The following is a 23,983-nucleotide window of genomic DNA, read 5'->3' as shown; positions in this document are numbered from 1 at the left end:
TTTTTCAAAATAATTGATTTGTCTTCAGACCAAAAGCATATCAGTTTGAAAACATTTGCCTAAGTTAGGTAAATTCAATAAATCTTATGTAAGCTCAGTTTACTGTTAACACTGAATTCAGAGTTACTGAGTATACTGAAAAGCAACCCTAAATCTAATCGATAGAGCAGTTTAAAAATTTTTCTTAGTTTTTACAGTAAATTTACATGACACTATCAAATACAATTAAAACTTCAAGCATATTGACTTATGTTAGAAAAATGAATACAATTAATCTCACTGATTTGTATTTTTAGAAGTTTTGATTTCAATATAAACTCTAGTACTTGTCTAGGTCAGGCACAAGTAAGCTTTTTCCTATCCTTGGAGCTTCAAATTTAGATCATTCATATGCCATGGGATATTGGGTAGAAAAATTAAACTGCAATTTTTGGTCTTTGATTATTAAATATTTGGCCAACATTCCTGTTACAGAAGAAAATCTTGGACTTAACAGTACAGTAAGTTTTGTAGAGCTCTTCTACAATATGACCAACTGACTGACAGGGTATATAAGATCACTAAATTCATCTCTTAATTCTTTACAGAATCCTATAAGTTGGTATTGATTTGTACCATGTATACTTACATAATGGGCACTTAACTGTACCCAACAAGTGACAATTTGTTGTAGAAACCATTTCAAAACACTGAGCAGATTTTCAAACCGTAACATTTAGTAGAATGAAGAAATAACAGAAACATCAAGTTTGTTAAAAAATTCCAATGAAATCTGACTTTTTTAACCTAACTTAGCTGGAGCATCATTTATTGTGGCAGAAAATAGTTTTTTTTCTCCACCAGCTTAAACTGTTCTAAGTAGAGATTTTAAAATAGCTGCAGTGTGTGCAGTGCTATTTTAACGTGTGCAGTGGCTCACACCTGTAATCTCAGCATTTTGGGAGGCTAAGGTGGGTGGATCATTTAAACCAGGGAGTTCAAGGCTAGCCTGGGCAATATGGGGAAATCCTGTTTCTACCAAAAATACAAAAACTAGCCAGTTATGGTCATGTCTGCCTGTAATCCCTGCTACTTGGGAAGCTGAGGTGGGAGGATGGCTTGAGGCTGGAAGCAGACGTTGCAGTGAGCCATGATCACACCACTACGGGGGCGACAAAGCAAGACTCTCCCTCAAAAAAAAATTAATTAAAAAAAAATTTTTTAAGCTACATAATTTTGACTTTTTTGTTTTTTTGAGATGAAGTCTTGCTCTGTTGCCCAGATGTGGTGCGATTTTGGCTCACTGCAACTTCCACCTCCCGGGTTCAAGCAATTCTCCTGCAAGTAGCTGGAAATACAGGTGCCTGCCATCACACGCAGCTAATTTTTGTATTTTACGAAAATACAAAAGGGTTCACTTTCTTGGTCGGGCTGGTCTCGAACCCCTGAACTCAGGTTATCCACCCCGTCTAGCCTCCCAAAGTGCTGGGATTACATGTGTGAGCCACCGTGCCTGGCCATAAATTTGATTTATGAGGCCATGAATTGAAATTATTTCTTCCACCGGGCGCGGTGGCTCAAGCCTGTAATCCCAGCACTTTGGGAGGCCGAGGTGGGTGGATCATGAGGTCAAGAGATCAAGACCATCCTGGTCAACAAGGTGAAACCCCGTCTCTACTAAAAATACAAAAATTAGCTGGGCATGCTGGCATGTGCCTGTAATCCCAGCTACTCAGGAGGCTGAGGCAGGAGAATTGTCTGAACCCAGGAGGAGGAGGTTGCGGTGAGCCGAGATCGCGCCATTGCACTCCAGCCTGGGTAACAAGAGCGAAACTCTGTCTCAAAAAAAAAAAAAAAAAGAAATTATTTCTTCAAAATTTTTAAGTCCTATGAGACACAATGTAGTGTGTTAGTGGGTAGTTTTTCATATTATAAAACTGTTTTAAAACTACAGAAGTGTACTTCTAATTTCTCAGATTTACAATCAATCTTTAATATTGCTAGGTCCTGTATTTTATAAGCAGTTGTTTGGTGCTTAACTAAAGGCCTTGTACTTTTTTTTTTTTTGAGATGGACTCTCGGTCTATCGCCAGGCTGGAGTGCAGTGGTGCAATTTCTGCTCACTGCAACCTCCACCTCCCGGGTTCAGGCAATTCTCCTGCCTCAGGCTCCCGAGCAGCAGGGACTACAGGCGTGTGCCTCCACGCCCAGCTAATTTTCTTGTATCTTAGTAGAAATGGTGTTTCACCATGTTGGCCAGGATGGTCTCGATCTCCTGACCTCCTGATCCACCCACCTCAGCCTCCCAAAGTGCTGGGATTATGAACATGAGCCACTCCGCCTGGCCAAGACCCTGTACATTTTAATAAACATCTTATTTAGGCTGGTACTCATAATTTTCTAACAATTTCCTCAACCAAAATAATTTATTTCACATTTATACATTTAAAACTAGTTCTCAGTCAGTCATGGTGGCCCATGCCTACCATCCCAGCACTTTGGGAGGCCAAGGCAGGAGGACTGCTTGAGCCCAGGAGTTCAGTACCAACCTGGGCAACACAGCAAAACCCCGTCTGTACAAAAACTAGCTGGGTGTGGTGGCATGTACCTGTATTCCCAGCTACTCAGGAGGCTGAGGTGGGAGGACTGCTTGACCCAAGAGAAAGAGGCTGCAGCAAGTGACTACAGTCCAATCTGGGTGACAGAGGAAGACCCTCCCCTCTCCCACCCACTCAAAAAAACCTAATTCTTTCATGTATGAATCTCAGATATTTTTTATCTGGCCAAACTTATAACCTTAGTTTCTTCTAAAATTGTTTTTAAAATTTTTTATTAACTCTAATTTCAGGTGACTAAATTTCATGATTATTTTTGGCATAAGAAATGTAATTTACCTAAATTCATTTTGCTCCTGCTGAAGTCTCAATTTTCCTCCTTCAATTGTTTCTTAAATAACAGCTTGTTTTGCTCTGCCACAGCAAACTGCAATTGCCATTGTCAAATCCACAACATACCTTCTTTGAGTCTGTTTGTTTACTGTTCCAGTTGTTGTACTAGGTTCTGCATCTCCACTTGATTCTTTTTCAGTATGCCTTCATTTTAAATTTAAAAATTTGCTCATATTCATGTATAAACTAGAAAAATAATTTAATCATGATTAAAATAAGTATTTCAATTGCCAGTTACAATTTACACAGGAATCACTGTAATTCCTGTTGTCTGCATAAAATATTCAGATAAACATGATGTTACATCAATTCATAGAAAAAATAATTTGCACTGAATCCATCTGCTGACAGAGGTATAATATCTATCAGCAGTAAGTTTATATTCAGTATTGGATATGACACACAAGTTTGACAGGCACACTACAACAACCAAACCTTATGCAAGGTAACAGAGTAAAATGTATTTCTGAAAAACAGCAAAGCTAAGCAAAAAAAAATTTTACATTTTCAGTTTTTATATTTAATTAAAATTAAGTAAATTAAATTTTACTTTTAGTCCTACTGAGCTGATTAGCCACATGTGGCTAGTAATTACCATACTAGATAGCACAGATATGGAAATGAGAAAAGAGCCAAAAGGCGTACAGTTTTGATTCCATTTCTCTTTTATTTGATGTAACCTCCAGGACTTAGAACTTATCTGAATCCTGTTATTTTTTTTGCATCCTTACTTAAAGTAAAACAGTACAAAATTATAAATGGTGTTTGTTCTGCACAGAACTTCATGGAATATGTATTATGACCCACTCTAGCAAACATGGGCCAATCTCTAAAAAACTATAGCTCCTAAAACCAATCTTCGAGGTTATCTTGTTAAACGCTTTTAAACAGCAACATGCTGATAAAAGTTTAACTGGCTTTCCAAAACAACAAAAAAACCCTTTATATATATATAAAGGATGTATAGTACATAATTTACAGATGATAAAAAACACATAAAATATTATATTGTAAGTTCCATATAGCCAATTGATTCTCACGGAAGACTTTTGTTGCCTTTTGCCGAACTCTTGTATCTGTAGCCAACCTGTGGTTGCAATTTGACCAAGATTTTACAAATGGTGTTGCATCCCAATCTGCTAATTCCTTCCCCAATAAATTTATTGTCATTAAATCTGATACATGATCTCTTGTTAAACTACTTCTCACCCTTGTACAAATTATGTTCATTAAATTGAAACCTCTTTCAGTTTCAGCACTATTGATTGCAATGGTGCTCTTTCTAGCTTTTGTATAGTTGTAGGAATTGAAACATTGATTTTGTATCGTCGTTTACAAATTCCCGAAAATCATTCAAATCAACTTCATATTTTAAAATTTCACACAAATGAAATAATTTTTTTGCACCAGCTATCCATGGTGAAGTTATTTCTTCATAAGGCCATGTAGAAGGTTCTAGCAAATCAAGGTAATTAAAAATACTTTCATCATGGTTTTGCTCAGATAAAAGGCATAGATTCATGTGCTGAATTATATTGTCTAGTAAGATATTCCTAGGAAGAGCATTACATTTATTGTTTTTATTAAATGGAATATCTTTAAACTTATTTGACTTGATTAAAGCTTCAATTTGAGATTCATACTTTCCAGTATGAATTTTTAAGTTTTCCAAAGCTCTTATGGTACATTTGATCAATTTTTGTGCTTTCTGAATATTAGTTGATCTTGACTGTAATGCAGTAGAAAGTACTGAAAATTCTTCAAGGATGTCAATCATTAAACCAAGGTCTTGTAAGAAATTAACGTTAGCTAATCTCTTTGCCAAACCAGAGTAAGAATGAGAAAAATGCATGTATAATACAGGATACGCATGCCATACAGCAGTAGCAGCTTGTAAACTACATGCTGCCCATTTTGGTCCCATAACCAGACCAATTTTAATAATTTCAGTTTCAAGTTCTTTAGCTACAGTTCCTAGAAGCTTGGTTTGATTTTTATTAGGTTGATGATAAATAGAATAAATTTTATCAAGAAATATTTTTAAATGATTAATTTGTTTTATTTCAGATATAGAATCATCAAGTGAGAATTGCAATCGATGATTTAAACAGTTCCAAATGATGATTTCAGGAAAAATTTCTAACAATTTTGTAGTTACTCCAGACTTTCTTCCCAGAATTGTATTAGCACCATCAGAACAAAATGCAATTAGATTTGCTTTCAAATAATCATTTGTAAAACCACAATCATTTAAAGTAGTCACTAATGTATTGAAAATATACTCTGCTGTAGTTGACACCAATTCTTTTAAAGCAACAAATAACATAGCAGGTGCAGAAGCTGACTGAATTGTGCACTGGAGATAAATCACTAGGGTGCTTTTCTTTGAAACTGTAGATGTCTCATCAATTATGATACAGATTTTGGCATTCTCTTCGATAATATTCTTAAATATCTTCATTTTCATTTCTTTTGCAATATGTTCTGCTATTCTTGTTGCACTGTAACATGTATTTAAACAATTTACCTCTGCATTTTTTTCCTGTAATTCCATTGCTCCCTCAATATCAGATAAAGGTCTATTATGTTTTACTAAACTGTAAACAGTATTGAAAACTTTTACAGTAGCATCAATGTTTTTATTATTTTGTTTATGTACGAAATTGGAAATTGAATCATTAGCTGATTCCTTTAACAAATCCTGAATTTTACCATGAGCTTTAGAAACATCATGTTCCCTAATTTTTTTTTGCAGAGAAGCTTGTCTAGTAGTTTTATTACTGCCATTAGGGGTTACTAAATATGCAATCCATTCCTTGGACACATGAATATGCTTTTCTGCTTTTGATCCTAAATGCCGAACTGTTGAAACAATCTTTACATCCTAATTTACCTTCTTTTATTTCAAGCCATTTGTACTGTTCTGTAAACATAAATGCTTGTTTTTCATTCCAACAATCTGGAAGCACAAGATTATCTATTTCTTCCTTTGATGAACATGATGGTTTTTCTTCAATGAATGGCTGTTCAATATACTGGAAATGTAGTTCCTTTGCCTTAGACAATCCGCAATGATTTTTCCCCACTTCATTATTTTCTGTGTCTGTTTTCACCTTCTTCACTTTTAAAAAATGCAAAAAATCACCCTGTCGTTTGGCATTTTAGGAAACAGAATCTGAAAAATAATTTCATATATATGTAAGTAAAATTCATAACATTTTAAGGGTCAATGTAAAAAGTTAACTTAATGAATCTTTATCTAATTTTGGAAATACATTTTAAACTTAAATATTTAACCTGATTTTCAGCTTGTATCTATAACATCAATATGATGTGGGTGGGTGTGGTGGCTCACGCATATAATCCCAGCACTTTGGAAGGCTGAGGTGGGCAGATCATGAGGTGAGGAGTTCAAGACCAGCCTGGCCAACCCCATCTCTACTAAAAATACAAAAATTCGCCAGGTGTGGTGGCATGTACCTGTAGTCCCAGCTACTCAGGAGGCTGAGGCAGCAGAATCACTTCAATATCAGGAGGTGGAGGCTGCAGGAGCTGAGATCACACCACTGCACTCCAGCCTGGGAGACACAGCGAGACTCCATCTCAAGAAAAAAAAAAATTATTTATATAAATAAATATATAAATATGTATATTTTATATATACATATATATTTATATTTATTTTAAATATGTATATATAAACATACATATTTTAAATGTATATATATATATACATATTTTTATATATATATGACTTGCTATTTCTTAAAAAACCCACTATCAGTTTTTAAAATTCTACAGCCAATAGTTTCACAAAATCTGACTATGAATTATCATTCAATTCAGCAAAAACGTTGGTCATGAGATCTGCAAATGAGTATATTATCTGCACCTCTTCATACCAAAATCCTCCCATGCTCAAGTCCCTTGTATAAAATAAGGTATTTGCACTCAACCTATGAATATGCTCCTATATACTTTAAGTCATTTCTAGATTATTTTTAATACCTAATATAATGTAAATGCCATAAAATAGTTTTTGTAATGTGTAGTTTGTTAATGTACATTATTTTTTATTATTGTACTTATTATTTAAAAAATATTTGCCATCTGCAGTTGGCTGTATCCACAGATATGGAACCCACAGGATGTGAAGGGCTGACTGAAGTAGCAATATAAAATTTGGATAATATCTTCAATTACATTAATGAATAAGATGAAAGTGAAACAATACAGGCATATATTAGAGTTTCACTCATTCATCAATAACATCAACATCTTTCTGAACTAATAAAGAGTTTCGAATTTTTTTTTTTTGAGACAGAGTCTCACTCTGTTGCCCAGGCTATAGTGCAGCGGTGCAATCTTGGCCCACTGCAATCTCTGCCTCCCAGGTTCAAGTGATTCTCCTGCCTCAGCCTCTCAAGTAGTTGGGACTACAGGAATGCACCACCACACCCAGTTAATTTTTGTATCTTTGGAAAAGATAGGGTTTCACTATATTGGGCAAGCTGGACTCGAACTCCTGACCTCAAGTGATCCACCAGCCTTGGCCTCCTGAAGTGAGGGGATTACAGGTACGAACCACCTTGCCTGACCGAGTTTTGGAATACTGCAAACCAACTTCCTCAATTTTTTGTATTTTATATAGTCTAGCAGAGACACATCATACATTGAAATTTAATCTGCATTAAGATTTTATCCTTCACTTCAAGTTTAATCAACAAATAATAAAATAAACTCTGGTTCGTATTTTATTGATCTTGATGGGGTATGTTCTTTTTTTTTGAGACGGAGTTTCGCTCTTGTTACCCAGGCTGGAGTGCAATGGCGTGATCTCGGCTCACCGCAACCTCCGCCTCCTGGGTTCAGGCAATTCTCCTGCCTCAGCCTCCTGAGTAGCTGGGATTACAGGCACACGCCACCATGCCCAGATAATTTTTTTTGTATTTTTAGTAGAGACGGAGTTTTACCATGTTGACCAGGATGGTCTCCATCTCTTGACCTCGTGATCCACCGGCCTCGGCCTCCCAAAGTGCTGGGATTACAGGCGTGAGCCACCGTGCCGGGCAGGGTATGTTCTATCATCACGCTGCAGCAGCACACTAGTATGTATTAATAGTATTTCTACCAGCAGATGCAAATAACCTCAAGTGCACAGATAGTAGGAAATAATACTATTAAGTATTACCTTAAATATAATGATCATTTATGTACTTGTGTGTTTATATACTTTAATTTTTAATAACTGCTATGTTTATAATCAGCTCACAAAATTCCTCAAAGTTTAACAATTAGTGTTGGTTTTTAGCCTTTTTTTTTTTTTGTGAGATGAAGTCTTGCTCTGTTGCTTAGGCTGGAGTGCAATGGCATGATCTTGGCTCACTGTAACCTCCACCTCCCAGGTTCAAGCAATTCTCCTGCCTCAGCCTCCCAAGTAGCTGGGATTATAGGCACATGCCACCACGCATGGCTAATTTTTTGTACTTTTAATAAAGACGGGGTTTTGCCACGTTGGCCAAGCTGGTCTCAAACTCCTGACCTCCGGTGATCCAACTGCCTTAGCCTCCCAAAGTGCTGGGATTACAGGCGTAAGCCACGGCACCTGGCCAGTTCTTATGATCCAGTTCAAGCCACCTCCAACACATTATTGCACTTAATAAGAAAACTGAAAAAATAGAAATATAATGTTCTTACATCACTATGATAGGTGGTAGGCTTTTCATCATCACCACAGGCCAGATCAATGTATTCAAGAACGGGTCTCGACAGTCCTTCCTAAAAAGGAAGTGGGTAAATTTACAAGTCATGAACAATCGTTTAAAGTAAAATTATATTAACAATCAGTGGGAGATTTTTTTAGTTGGAATTGGCAAAGATTCCTGAGAAAATCTTGCAAGTGGCACAGAATAATTAGAACCAAAAGCGGCATGGGGCTGGGAGCAGTGGCTCACACCTTAATCCTAGCACATTGGAGGCCAAGGCAGGAGGATCACTTGAGCCCAGAAGTTCAAGACCAGCCTGGGCAACATAATGAGACCCCGACTCTAAAAAAAAAAAAAAAATTACATGGGTGCAATGGCTCACACCTGTAATCCCAGCTACTTGGGAGGCTGAAGTGAGAGGATCACTTAAACCCAGGAAGTTGGGACCACAGCGAGCTATAATTATGACATCCCATTCCAGCATAGATGAAAAAGCAAGACTGTCTCAAAAAAGAAAAAAAAAGAGGCATGGGAAAAGATTCAGAGTACATGAATATGTAATAATATTCTTGCTAGTAAAAAGTAAAAAAAAAAAAAAAAAAAAAAAAGAATATGCAATAATGACAAAACCCAAAGAGCCTAAATCTATATAGAGGAATAAAACCATGTAGATTCCTTTCAAAATGGGAAATAGCACAGACATTGTATTAAAAAGATAATAGGTTTCAGCTAGGCACAGTGCCAGCCTCAGCTGCTCAGGAGGCTAAGGCAGGAGGATCACTTGAGCCCAGGAGTTCAAGTCCAGCCTGGGCAACATAGTGAAAAACTCACCCACTGGCCCTACCTCACACAAAAAAAGAAAAGATACAGATTTCATTGTACAATTTTTGTTTAACTGAAATGGTTATCAGTGATCTCTTAGATATCTGAGTTCAAAACAATGGAGTTCTTTGATAACCATGCTTTATCCTCTATATCACTATACAGCCAGACATCAAACTCTGAATCTTCTTCATCCTTTCTTACACACACACTACCCTCATCATAGATCAGGCCATAAATGCCCTAGTCAAAAGCCTAGATTTCATTCTATAGGTCAAGGAATCAATAAATAACATCAAGATGGGAACATTATTACAGCTGTTTCAAGGTTAACAACATATGAGAGTATGTGGGAAAATGCAAACAAGACAATCAATCTAGACAAATAGTAATGTGGTACAAAAACAGAGTCATGGCAAAGAGAAAGTAAATTTCTCTGTATGTGTACTGTATTTTAATAGAATTTACATCAAGATAAGAGCTCTTTTTGTACTCCCAAATCTTTTTTCATTGCTTTCTTTCAGCGTATTGTTTATTTTGGAGGCTAGGTATGTGATGAAACACAAAGAGGATTCTGTGCCACATGCAGAATGAAGGCAGGATAATCAAGATTCATATGAAAAGGCTAAGGAATCCAAACCAGAATATATTAAGAAGTAACAAACTTTTTAAAAAAAAATCTGAAGAACTGACAGAGACCTATACCCAGCAGCATTGCATTTTTTATTGGATGGTACTATAAAAAACAAAGAGAAATAAGCATATCCTGGTAGAGCCCAGTACAGGTTGGGGTTACAAAGGAAAATTGTCTCTGAATGTATGTTAAAGTAGAATTGTTATCATTGTCTTTTATGTGGCATCATTGAAATGCAACAGGGATGTTTTACTACATTCTTTCTTGTACTGCAATTACACTGTCAGCATGTAATTCACTTCTCCATATAAAAGCTGTCAAACCTTCGATCCTCTACTTTGAACAGGGTTAAAGGGTTCTATCACACTGGATATACAAAACATTGTATGAACTGATGTAGAAAGATCTCTACATTTAAAATACAATTTAAAGTAACAGTTTTAAACCTCAGCTAAACACAAGCCTATATATTAACACAGAACTTAAAATATAATGATTTATTCCTCAGGATATTACAGAAACCTATACTGATTTACTTTTCCAAACTTAATTTTGTAGATCCCTTCTATATTGCTCAATGGCACATGCATCATGAATCAGACATATGTCACTTCTACATACAGTTGCACAAAAAACTCAAGATCATCCCAATCATTCCTGTTTTTATACCAGTTAAGAGAAACCAAAATTATTTTTCCTAAAGACCCATGAAATTCTCTTCCCAAATGTTTCTTGTTACAAAAACAGACATTGCTCTTCGATTTTGAGTTATGTTGCTTACTCATCACAACAGTGCAGGCAGAGTCAGCATACAACCTCCCCTGGTACCATCAATATTTATAAAGGTTCCAAATGCCAGGAACAAAATATACACACACTATTAATGGGGAAGAATATCCAGAAAGTGACAATGTAAAGAAATTCTACACAAAACAAGAAAAACAACTTTGTTAACCAGACAATGTTTAGGGAGGAAATTTTAATTTAAAAAACAAGTAACTAACAAAGTCATCCTAAACCTACAAAAACCAAGAAACACAAAAACATTAGACACCATTAAAGAAAAATCCTACAGCTTGAATACCAAACTGTAACTAACTACCGCATTCCAAAAGAGGAGTTTAGGACAGAAGCATTTTCTGCCTAGCGAGCTGAGATACCACTTTACGCTTTTCTAAAACTCCAATCATTATGCATGAAAATCACCCCAAAATATATCACAAAACACTCCCTTCTGCTTCAGAAACCAATGCTTTACAAGTGTGCTCAGAAATCCGTCTGTCCCTGCATTTGTCCGAAAATGAAGATTCCTAGGCCACACCTTGAAACTCTGATTCGGTAGGTCTGCAGTGGGGTCCAGGAATCTGCCTGGTTACATTTACTAAGGCTTAAAAACTACTGTCCCAAAGGGAAGAAACTCAGAAAAATAAAGCATGTTCCCAGTGATGCAGGATTCTGCCTTATGAGCATCAATCGTACTATGCTGTAACATGATGATCTCAGAGCTCAGTGAGATCTTCAAGCTATTTGCCTTCATGTTAGCAGCATCATAACGCTAAGACTCTGGACTCTGGCAACCATTCCTGTTCTCTCTGTTTTTGCTCATCATTAGCAGCTCCTTCCTCCATGTCGCCTTTAGAAGTTACTCTTGCTTCATTTCAAAACAGCGTCTTAGAGGCCAGCATTTTATCTTAAATCTACATGAAAGGCAGGGGCGAGATTAAGTGTACAGCACGTTCTTTAGGCCATGCTCTTTGTGATGGCTGCGGGGGTGGCTCAGATACCTCTTTTGGTAAATTTCCCAATCCTGTGCCATGCTCCATAGTGTCTAGTATGTATTAGACACTCAAACATTAGTTAAATGACCAGGTGAGGTAAACTTACATGATGGCCCACCATAGTCTTTAACTCTGGGAAAAACCCAATCATCAGTTGCTACTTACACTGACAAACTGAATGTCGTCCTCAGTTTCATCCGTTTTTGACTCAGATGCCTCAGGGCCAGCTGGAGGGGCAGATTCTATTATCTATAAAAACAAGCCAAAACACGCTTATCTATTCAGCCACATAATTAGAAGAGAGCTTTTCCGAAAGGAACAATTAAAAACAAAGAGCTCTCGAGGAAAACGAATTTTCCTGAGCACAATTTCATGCAAACCCCGGTAGGAGCAGAACTCGGAGTCGGCTCTGGCCACAGCGTGTGCGGAGCTGCAGGGACCGAACGCCGAAAACGCGTTACCAGCCTCTCAGAATTCCCCTTATCAACTCCAGGAGGAGGAACGCAAGCTCACTACCGCAGGGCAATCCTGCCTTAAAACGTCGCTCAACGAACGCCGGGGCCCGTGCGGGGGGCCGGGCGGCCATTGTTGCTGCGGGTTCCTCGTTCAGACATGCACCAGGCCCCAGAGCAGGGCTCGGCCCAAGACGCTGAAGAGGTATCGCCCCGAGGCTGCGGCGGAGCACCAGGCCTCAGACCGCAGAGAACACAAACCCTTAGCGGTTCACCTCTGAGAACGCCAGGGCCCTCACTCGACTACTCACCTCCGACCCCGGATCTCCCATTTCTCCGACGGCCGCGCTGACAGCACCACCGCTGCCGCTGTCCCTGCCGCCGCTGCAGCCACGACTCCCGTTCACGCCCTGCACCGCCTCGCGCTACCCGGACCTGACCCTGAGTGAGCGCCGACGCCACCGCGTAAAGAGAAAACAGCTTCATAGGAGCAACGGCCCTCCCTGGCCCGCTATCCCCCAGAGCCTCTTTCTCCCATTCCCGGGCTTCCTTCCCCGCGCCGCGCAGGATGCTGGGATAGTAGTCCCGATCCTCCGCGGGACCGCCACGCGCTAAATGAAGAATGGAAAAGGACTCTGAGCTACAGTGCAGGGGTCTCTCTTCGCTGTTGCTCTAAAATGAAATAGCAGAGTTCTTTCTCTTACCTTTTTCACAGCCAAATATTAGTCTATGTAATAAATCAATGGTGATTTTAAAAAATTGTGTGATTTGCTCAGAAAATGCCCTACCAAACTCGTGGCTCAAACTTTTATTTTAATATATATACACATATGATTTTAAACATGAAGTTTATGAAGGCAAATTTGAACAGAGAACATTCTTTTAAAGGTTTTCTTTTTTTACATCAGACTAGGACCACCTGTTATTGACAAATCTGTAGTCCCAGAAAATCACCTTTATGGTTTTGACCCTGACCTACAGTGCACAAAATTATACTGCAGAGGAGCTATGAGGCATCTAACTACACAAAGGAAAACACAGACTAAGATTTTAAGGAATGGTAGAATTGGTAAAATTTAAGTGAAGCAGTGTTTTGATAGGTTCAAAACTGTATATGGCTGTGTGTAAAGGGTTCAGCATCACATATGGACTGCACAGCGAGCCAAAGTTCTTGTTAACTTCAAAACTACAAGGTTAACACATACAGAATGTTGTGCTCAGAAACCCCTCCCTATGTGTAGCTGTGCACTATGTGTGTGGATTTATTTCTGGGTACTGTATTCTGTTCCATTGGTCTATGTATCTGTTTTTATACCAGTACGATGCTGTTTTGGTTACTATAGCTCTGTAGTAGAATTTGAAGTCAGGTAATGTGATTCCTCCAGTTTTGTTATTTTTGCTTAGGTTAGCTTTTGCTATTATTATTATTGGTCTTTTGTGGTTCCACATAAATTTTAGAATTGTTTCTTCTATTGTAATAACCTACCCTGGGCTAGCATAACGGACTCCATTTTACCTGTAAACTCCAACGTGGCTTCCCCCTCCTTACTACAGCTCCTTTGGGTGCATAACTGGGTCATGCTGCACTTAGAAGCATTGAAGCCTACTGTTCCTAACACTTGTAACCATTGTAACCGCATCCTGCTTGGCATACCTCCTCCCTGTTATTATAAGAAAAAAGTTTCCCTTTGATCATTGTGTAGAAGAAGCCTGATTGCCCCCCACTTCTTGGATCACCTGGGCTGGAAGCCCCTTCCTCTAACCTGCTTTTCTGTTTCTGTAAAATTCTGCTTCAGCTAGTTACTCCCCTCCCCTACCTAAATCAAGGTATAAAAGATAATCAGGCCCTTTCCTCGGTGCTGAGAGAATTTTGAGTGTTAGCCATCTCTCAGTCACTGGCTAATAAAGGACTCTTAATTTGGAACTCAGAGTGTGGCGCGTTCCTTCTAACTCGCTCGGTTACGACACTATTTCTGTGAAGAATGTCACTGGAATATTTATGGGGATTGGATTGAATCTGTAGATTGTTTTGGGTAGTATGAGCATTTTTTTTTCTTTTTTATACAACTTTATTTTTTATTTTAGTAGGTTTTTAGGAAGCAGGTGGTGTTTGGTTACATGCATAAGTTCTTTAGTGGGGGTTTCTGAGATTTTGGTGCACCCATAACCCAAGCAGTGTACAATGTACCCAACAGCTTTAATCCCTCACCCTTTCCCACCCCTTCCCCTGAGTCCCCAACGTCCTATGTATCATTCTTATGCCTTTGTGTCCTCATAGCTTAGCTTCCACTTATGAGTGAGAACATATGATATTTGGTTTTCCATTCCTGAGTTACATCACTTAGAATAATAGTCTCCAGTTCCATCCAGGTTGCTGTGAATGGCCTTATTTTGCTCCTTTTTATGGCTAAGTATACACACACACATATTTATATATACTGATGATTGGGTTTTTTCCCAGAGTTAAAGACTATGGTGGGCCATTATATAATTTTACCTCACCTGGTCATTTAACTAATGTTTGAGTGTCTAATACATACTGGACACTATGGAATATGGCACAGGATTGGGAAATTTACCAAAAGAGGTATCTGAGCCACCCCCTAGCCATCACAAAGAGCATGACCTAAAGAACGTGCTGTACACTTAACCTCTTCCCCCACCTTTCATGTAGACTTAAGATAAAATGCTGGCCTCTAAAACGCTGTTTTGAAATGGAGCATGAGTAACTTCTAAAGACGAAGTCTTGCTCTGTCGCCCAGGCTGGAGTTCAGAGGTGCAATCTCGGCTCACTGCAAGCTCCATCTCCCAGGTTCAAGTGATTCTCCTGCCTCAGCCTCCTGAGTAGCTGGGATTACAGGCACCCGCCATCACACATGGCTAATTTTTGTATTTTTAGTGGAGACAGGATTTTGCCATGCTGGCCAGGCTGGTCTTGAACTCCTGACCTCAAACTATCCACCCACCTTGGCCTCCCAGAGTGCTGAGATTACAGGTGTGAACCACCACACCCGGCCCCTTTAGATAAACTTTCTATCCCTGTCTGTCTCTTTAGCTTTTCTTTAAGGCCAATACCTCTTAGATGTGCACTTTTGAGGCTATTTTCTAGATCTTGTAGGTGTGCTTCATTCTTTTTTATTCTTTTTCTTTTGGCTTCTCCAACCATATATTTTCATGGAATCTGTCTTCAAGTTCACTTTTTCTTTCTTCTGCTTGATCAATTCTTCTACTAAGAGACTCTGATGAATTCTTCGGTATGTCAATTGCATTTTTCAATTCCTGAATTTCTGCTGGATTCTATTTAATTCTTTCAGTGTCTTTTTTAAATTTACCTGATAGAATTCTGAATTCCTTCTCTGTGTCAGCTTGAATTTCATTCCTGAATTTCTGCTGGATTCTATTTAATTCTTTCAGTGTCTTTTTTAAATTTACCTGATAGAATTCTGAATTCCTTCTCTGTGTCAGCTTGAATTTCTTTGAGTTTTCTCAAAACAGCTATTTTGAATTCTCTGTCTGAGAGGTCGCATATCTCTGTCTCTCTGGGATTGGCACTTGCTGCCTTATTTAGTTTATTTGGTGAGGCTGTGTTTTCCAAAATATCTTGATGTTTGTTTATGTTCATTGCTGTCTTAGCATCAAAGAGTTGGGTATTTATTCTTGTCTTTGCAGTTTGGGCTTGTTTGTACACATCCATCTTGAAAAGGCTTTCCAAGTATTTGAAGGGACTTGGGTGTTGTAATCTAAGGTTTTGGTCGTTGCAGCCATATCTACATTAAGAGCCACCCCAAGACCAGCAACACTGTAGTTCTTGCGGACTCATAGAGGTACCACCTTGGTGATATTGAATAAGATCTGGAAAAATTATCTGGATTACTATACAAAGACTCTTACTCTCTTCCCTTGCTTTCTCCCAAATAAACTGAGTCTCTCCCTCTGTGCTGAACTGCCTGAAGCTGGATGAGGGATGACATAGGCAGGGCTGTGATCACCCCTGTTGGGACTGGGCTGGGTCAAACCTGAAGCAAGCAGAGTACTGAGTCTTACCTACAGCATACTGTAACCACTATATAGCTGCCTCCTATATTTACTGAAGTCTCCAGTGCTCTGTAATCAACAAGTAGTGAAGGCAGCCAGTCTTGTGTCCTTCCCTTCAGGGTGGCAAGTTCCCCTGAGCCCCACATGGATCCAGAGATGATGTCTGGGACCCAGGGACTAGATTTAGAAACCTTAGAAATATACCTGGTGGGTATTCTACTACAGCCACACTGGCACTGAAACCACAAGATTAAGTCTTTCCCACTCGTACCTCTCTTTTTCCCAGGCAGAGGAGCCTCTCCCTGTGTCCACCACCACAACGTGCCCACAGGGAGTGCTGCCAGAGTGCCACCAATGTTCCTTTAATACCCAAGGGCTCTTCAGTCAGCTTGTGGTGAATCCTGCCAGGCCTGGAACTCATCCTTTAGAGCATTGGATTCCCCTCTAGCCCAGGGCAGGTCCATCCCTGAGCTAGATATATCACCCACAAGCCAAGGCCTAGAAATGGGGACCCATGAGCCTACTTGGTGCTCTTCCTTACTGTCGTCGAGCTGGTACCTAAGCTGCAAGACAAAGTACCCTATACACTTTTCTCTCCTTTTCTCTGGGAGAAGAAGTTTCTCACTGTAGCCACCACAGCTGTGAATATGCTGGGTCACACCTGAAGCCAGCACCTCTCAGAGTCTCACCCAAGGCCCACAGCATGTACTATTTGGTTACCACTACTCACTATTCAGGGCCCAAGAGCTCTTTAGTCAGCAGGTGATGAATCTTGCCAGGACTGAGTTCTTTCTTTCAAGGCAGTGGGTCTTCTTCTGGACCAGGGTGTGTCTAGAAATTTTGTCCAGGAGCTAGGGCCTGGAATGGGGGCCTCACGACTTATACCCACTACCCTATCCTACTGTGGCTGAGCTGGTATCCAAGTTGCAAAGCAAAGTCCTCCTCACTTTTCCCTCTTCTCTCCTCATACAGAACAAAGGGGTCTCTTTTGGAGCTGCAAGCTGTGCTGCCTAGGGTTGGGGCAGGGATGATGCGAGCACTCCCTTAGCTGACCCCAGTGGTGTCTGACTTGGTCAGGTGTCCCTTAAATCCACTGGCTCCAAGCCCAGCAGAGCTCCACAATTTACCTAGAAGTTTCTGTCCTTGTGGCCTGGACAAACTTTCAAGTTTATTTAGGACTCCAGAGCACATTAGCCTGCAGCTGCGAGGCCAACCAAGGCTCAGTTCCAACTGCTGGGGTGGGTGAATACCCTCTTGCTAGGGCTTTTAAAAATGCTCGCTCTGTGGGTGCAGGCTGAGTTCTGCCACGTGTTGGCAGTGCTGAGTTCCAATGCAAAGTCCCCCAATTGCTGTGCTCTCCCTCCCCTTAAATTCGTAATTCTCTATGCCATGTAGCTGCTGCTGGTGGACGGGAAGGGCTGGTGTCAGTAATTCAAGACTGTCTTTTCTATCCACTTCTGTGCCTCTTTCAGTGATGTGAAGTGAAAACCATTTACTGTGATCATCTACCTTATTTCTGCTTCTTATGAAAGTGCTTTTTTTGTGTAGATTGGTGTAAAATTTGGTATTCCTGCAGGAAGGTAAATTGGCAGAAGCTTCTATTTGCCCATCTTGCTCCACCTGCCCCCAGATAGTATTTTTGTTTCTTCAGGAGGAGAAGGCTTCCACAGGCAGTTCTTAAAAACCAAACAAATCATTATTTCTTCCCCCCCTTTATCTCTCTCCCCCGCCACTTTTTCTGGAGTCTAAAATTTACCTCTTTGGGTACCAAAGTTTTTGTTCTTCCTTCATTATTACAAAATCTGTGTGTCCATTTCAGTAACTATAACCTCATATTTTTTCCCAATTATTTCCTCAGAGCTTTTGTCAAGAGGATGTGGGTGTTAAAGGGAGAAAAATATTTTCATAGAAAAGCATTTTTAGACAACTTAACCAGAATTAAGCCTGATATCTCCTAGGCTACCTTAAGCCAGGCTGCAGGAAAAAGAATAATGGAAAAAGAACAATGGAAAAAGAACAATGCACGAAGCCAGGTCAAAGCAAGATCCTGAACGTTCAAAATTTCAAAATAGATTTGTATAATTTCCCAAACCTTTTGTTCCAGTCATATTCAGTAACAGCCTAATAAAAATAATCCCATTATGAGGACACCTCATTATAATCACATTGTGGGGACACCAATCAAACTACTGAGAAGTATATAATAGGAAAAAGTAACAGAGTCATGTGATCAGCTCACTGTTAAGTAACTTCTGTCATAAAAGGTACAAATTGTCAGACTGCAAATAGTCTAGAAAGCGAAACACAAAAATCCAATAGCAATAGTGTATCTTCAAGAGGTGGTTGAAAGTCTGATGATTTTCAGTCAGTGAAAAATGGGGACAGATGGGAATGGCAGGGAAGGACTCCAAGCCATGTGTCCTTTCCCACCTGAAGCTTTCAGTAGGAATCAAATGTGTCAGGCAGTTATCCTCTGAAATCTGAGCAGTGTTTGCTCTTGCTTGGATGTTTTCCTCCCATACGTGTGCTGATCAGACTCAACGGCAAGACAGACCCTCTGCAGATGCCTGGTGTTCTTTAGTGTCTCTTCTCTGGTGGTCTTCTCTGTGTGCTCTAGCTACCTTGGCTTCCCTGGACTCTTAAGCCCATCTCCTTAATTTAGGGAGACCACCAGCCTATTCCTGGGTTTCTCTTCCTTTCTTCTTGGCTTAGAAACTTCCTCCAAGAAAAAGCTGGGTCAATTTTAAGGTTTTCTGTCTTCTGAGGATCACTGTCCTGCAATGTTTGACATGCAATATGTTGAGGGCTGCTATGTCATATATTTTACATAGTGTTTTAGTTCTTTCAGTTGGGAGGGTAAATCCAGTCCTTAATACTTCATCTTGATCCAAATCCAAACTCTTAGTTTGATAGTTTTCTGCCTGGAAATGAGTACTTCTTTCCTTCCGGTAGGCCTTTACTGTGTGGAGCTGAGCCAGTCTAATTAGGAGGAGGGTGAGGTGTGGAATGCATTGCAGTCATGCTTTTCTCACTGCACATCAGGCTTCAGATTTCTCTGTGCTTAGGCTGGGGGCTGGCTTACTAGAGGGTTTATCTCAACATCTACTCCAACCTCAAACTTCAGGTCTTCTCTTTTTGGTGTTCCTTAGAAGGGGCCTCTCCCCCAAATTCTTGCCCCTCTCCTAGCAGTCCAGGGGTAGATTGCCCTTATCTGTTATTTGATGCTATGTTTTTAAAGACAGGGTTTTGCTCTGTCCCCTAGGATGGAGTGCAGTGGCATCACAGCTAACTGCAGCCTTAACCACCCAGCCACAATTGATTTCTCCCACCTCAGCCTTCCAAGAAGCTAGGACCATGCCATCATGCATGACTAATTTTTGTATTTTTTAATAGAGACAGAGTTTCGCCACATTGCCCAGGCTGGTCTTGAACTCTTGAGCTCAAGGATCTGCCCACCTTGGCCTCCCAAACTGCTGAGATTACAGGGATGAGTCACCACACGTGGCTGACAGGTGGCATTCTCTATACCAATTAAGACTCTCTCAAGCAATCTGTCCCTGAGTCTCAGGGTAAAGACTTTCCTGTGATCCAGTTTGCCCCTAGCTGTAGCTATGAGTCTAACAAATGTCCTATTTCCCTACAGGGTAATTGTTTTTTCTTTTTCTCTTTCCTGCAATGGAGTTTCACCAGGGCTCTGAAGAGTGACTGAGTTTCATGCCCTTTTTCCAGCAGCTAAAGATACTTGTTTCATAGAGATACAGGGAAGACGGATCCATTGGAGGGGCTTCTTTCCTTTTGTACGGCAGCTTCTATTCTCTCCCTCTCCCAACCTTGTTTACCACTCTCCCGCCCCACCCCATCTGCTCCATAAGAGATGCTTCCTCAGCACTATCACTGCCTCCAAGAAAAGGAAAAGCAGAGCTTAGATGACAGTATGTTTGTTTACAGAAGTGTTTTCTAAATATTTTAAGTCCACTGTTGAGACTTATTGCTCAGATATAAAGATTTCTTACAAAATATTACTGCTCAATACTGATAATGCACCTGGTTATCTAAGAGCTCTTAGAAAGATGTAGAAAAAGATTAGTGTTATTTTCATGCCTGCTAAAACAGCATCTGTTCTTTAGCTCATGAATCAAGGAGTAACTTTGACTTTCAAGCCTTACTATTTAAGAAATACATTTCCAGCTGGGCGCAGTTGCTCGTGCCTGTAATCCCAGCACTTTGGGAGGCCTAGGCAGGTGCATCACTTGAGGTCAGACATTCAAGACCAGCCCGGCCAACATGGTGAAACCCCACCTCTACTGAAAATACAATAATTAGCTGGGTGAGGTGGTGGGTGCCTGTAATCCCAGCTGCTCAGGAGGCTGAGGCAGGAGAATCACTTGAACCTAGGAGGCAGAGGTTGCCATGAGCCGAGATTATGCCATTGCACTCTAGCCTGGGCGACAAGAGCGAAACTCAGTCTAAGAAAGAGAGAGAAAGAGAGAGAGAAAGAAGGAAAGAAAGAAAGAGACTTGCAGCTGCAGCCCCTGCGTTGAGTGAGTGCGCAGCTCTCCAGCCCACTTGAACGCTCCCCACAGCCACCACCAGCCATTGGAATGGCCAACAGGGGACCTGCATATAGCCTGAGCTGAGAGGTGCAGCAGAAGATTGAAAAGCAATATGACGCAGACCTGGAGCAGATCCTGATCCGTGGATCACCACCCAGTGCCGAAAGGATGTGGGCCGGCCCCAGCCTGAACGGGAGAACTTCCAGAACTGGCTCAAGGATGGCACGGTGCTATGTGAGCTCATTAATGCACTGTACCCCGAGGGGCAGGCCCCTGTAAAGAAGATCCAGGCCTCCACCATGGCCTTCAAGCAGATGGAGCAGATATCTCAGATCCTGCAGGCAGCTGAGCGCTATGGCATTAACACCACTGACATCTTCCAAACCGTGGACCTCTGGGAAGGAACGAACATGGCCTGTGTGTAGCAGACGCTGATGAATCTGGGTGGGCAGGCAGTAGCCCGGGATGATGGGCTCTTCTCTGGAGATCCCAATTGGTTCCCTAAGAAATTCAAGGAGAATCTTCAGAACTTCTCGGACAACCAGCTGCAAGAGGGCAGGAACAGGATCGGGTTACAGATGGGCACCAACCGCAGGGAGTCTCAGGCAGGTATGACCAGCTATGGGATGCCACGCCAGATCCTCTGATCCCGCCCCAGGCCTTGCACCTGCCCTCCCACGAATGGTTAATATATATGTAAATATATATTTTAGCAGTGACATTCCCAGAGAGCCCCAGAGCTCTCAAGCTCCCTTCTGTTAGGGTGCGGGTTCAGCCTGTCCTGTCACCTCTGGGGTGCCTGTTGGCAGCCCCTCCCCCCAGCTTACTGATACATTCCCTACCCCATACCCATCAAAACTGGACCAACTGGGCTCTTCTTTTCCCCTGGGACCAAAATGTAGGGGCCTCAGCACCCCCACCACCATGCCTCTCCTCTCTCCTGGCCTGCTCTGTCCCTGAGCTCTGTGACCTCCATCCATCCATAGATGGGTGTCAGTGATGCTGCCTTTGCTTTTTGATGCTGGACTCGCCCTGCTTCTACAAGCATGCTTCTCCCGCAGCTGTGGCTGGCTGCAGAAACTTAATTTATAGGGAGGAGCCTGTGGCAGCTGCTGTCCCAGCCACAGCTGCACTGACTGTGCTCACTACACATCTGTGGCAGCCTTCCCTGGCAGAGGCCCTCACGGCTTCTCATTTTCCATTCCCGTCACTGTGGCTAAGGGGTGGGGTGAGGGGATGGGGAGGGAGGGCTGTCTACCATGGTCTGGGGCTTGAGGAAGATGAGTGTGTTGATTTAAATAAAGAATTTGTCTTTTTTGAAAAAAGAAAGAGGCCGGGCGTGGTGGCTCATGCCTGTAATCCCAGTACTTTGGGAGGCCGAGGCGGGTGGATCACAAGGTCAAGAGATCGAAACCATCCTGGTCAACAAGGTGAAACCCCGTCTCTACTAAAAATACAAAAATTAGCTGGGCATGGTGGTGCGCACCTGTAGTCCCAGCTACTCTGGAGGCTGAGGCAGGAGAATTGCTTGAACCCAGAAGGCGGAGGTTGAGGTGAGCCGAGAGTGCCACTGCACTCCAGTCTGGGTAACAACAGCGAAACTCTGTCTCAGAAAAAAGAAGCAAAGAAACAAAGAAAGAAGGAAAGAAAGAAATACATTGTATAAGACTATAGCTACCATCAAGAGTGATTCCTTTGATGGATCTGGGCAAAATAAACTGAAAACCTTCTCAAAAAGATTCACTATTCTAGATACCATTATCATATGTAATTTATGGGAGAAGGTCAAAATATCAACATCAACAAGAGCTGACCCGAACCCTCATGGGTGAGTTTGAGGGTTTGGGACTTCAGCGAAGGAAGTCTCTGAAGATGTGGAGGAAATAGCAAAAGTTAAATTAATTCTAGAGTTAATTGTAATTTAGTTCTAATCTTAGTTAGAATTAGATATGGAGCCTGAAGATGGGACTGAATTGCTGTAATCTCATGATAAACCCTGAACAAATGAGTTCCTTCTTATGCATAAGCAAAGAAAGCAGTTTTTTGAGATCAAATCTATTCCTGTTGAAAATGCTGTGAACATTGTTGAAATGACAACAAATGATTCAGAATATTATATAAACTTAGCAAATGAAGCCATGTCAGAGTTTAAGAGGATTGACTCTGATTTAGAAGTAAGTCCCACTATGGTTAAAAAACTATCAAACAACGTCACATGCCATAGAGAAATCTTCCATGAAATAGTCCATCAATGTGGCAAACTTCATTGCTGTCTTATTTTGAAAAATTGCCACAGATACGTTAACCTTCTGTAACCAACATTTTGATCAGTCAGCAGCCATCAATATAGAGACAAGCCCACACACCAGCAAAAAGATTACAACTCATTGAAAGCTCTGAAAATTGTTATCACTTGTAAGCAATAAAGTTTTTTGTTTGTTTGTTTGTAGAAACAGGATCAGGATCTCATTTTGTTGTCCAGGCTGGTCTCAAACTCCTGGCTTCAAGTGATTCTCCCACCTTGGTCTCCCAAAGTGTTGAGATTATAGGTGTAAGTCACTGCACCCAGTTGCAATAAAGTATTTTTAAGTTAAGATATGTACTTTTAAAAGACATAATTTATTGCACTACAGTATAGTGTAAACATAAATTTTATTTGCACCGGGAAGCCAAAACATTCATGTGGCTTGCTTTATGGTGATATTTGCTGCATTACTGAGGTCAGTAACTAAACCTGCAATATCTCCGAGGTATGTCTGTGTTCTTCAGATGTATCATTCTCTAGAGAACCCACATCATTTTCTGGCCTTCTCTGTTTCCTTTTTGTAATCAAGTGCTTGCTCCTGAGGGGCATATAAATAAATGCACAAATTGGCTTAAATCAAGGAGTCTGAGACTTTGAGTCTCAGACGCAGTGGCTCATGCCTGTAATCTTAGCACTTTGGGAGGCCAAAGCAGGTGGGTTGCCTGAGCTAAGGAGTTCGAGACCAGCTTGGGCAACATGGTGAAATCCCATCTCTACTAAAAATACAAAAAATTAACCAGGCATGGTGGCATGTGCCTGTATTCCCAGCTAT

General features: G+C 40.8%; 2 protein-coding genes and 1 pseudogene across 2 annotated transcripts in view; 1 reads left to right on the top strand and 2 right to left on the bottom strand.

Moving 5' to 3' along the window:
• The window catches only part of ZNF451 (zinc finger protein 451), a 120,794-nt gene extending 114,754 nt beyond the window's left edge, over positions 1-6,040 (bottom strand). Inside the window, exons 1-2 of the mRNA XM_078369468.1 lie at positions 5,821-6,040; positions 2,994-3,113 (exon numbers count right to left, since the gene is read on the bottom strand). The gene's annotated coding sequence lies outside the window, so the exon portion shown is untranslated. The remainder of the gene's footprint in view (positions 1-2,993; positions 3,114-5,820) is intronic.
• Positions 3,846-12,881, bottom strand: KIAA1586 (KIAA1586 ortholog). The gene is given in 8 exon segments (XM_078369471.1): positions 3,846-4,219; positions 4,222-4,245; positions 4,248-5,796; positions 5,798-6,081; positions 6,084-6,102; positions 8,625-8,705; positions 12,032-12,115; positions 12,630-12,881. Coding segments are annotated over 8 exon segments (2,379 nt in total). The 5' UTR covers positions 12,651-12,881; the 3' UTR covers positions 3,846-3,902.
• Positions 12,882-20,867: 7,986 nt separating this feature from the next.
• LOC103792478 (transgelin-2 pseudogene) lies at positions 20,868-22,124 on the top strand (annotated as a pseudogene).
• The last annotated feature ends 1,859 nt before the right edge of the window (positions 22,125-23,983 follow it).

This window comes from Callithrix jacchus, chromosome 4 (genome assembly GCF_049354715.1).
Source record: "Callithrix jacchus isolate 240 chromosome 4, calJac240_pri, whole genome shotgun sequence".
In the NCBI taxonomy this organism is placed as follows: Eukaryota; Metazoa; Chordata; class Mammalia; order Primates; family Cebidae; genus Callithrix; species Callithrix jacchus.
Note: the sequence above shows the minus strand (reverse complement) of the source record. Positions and strands in the feature narration are given on the sequence as shown.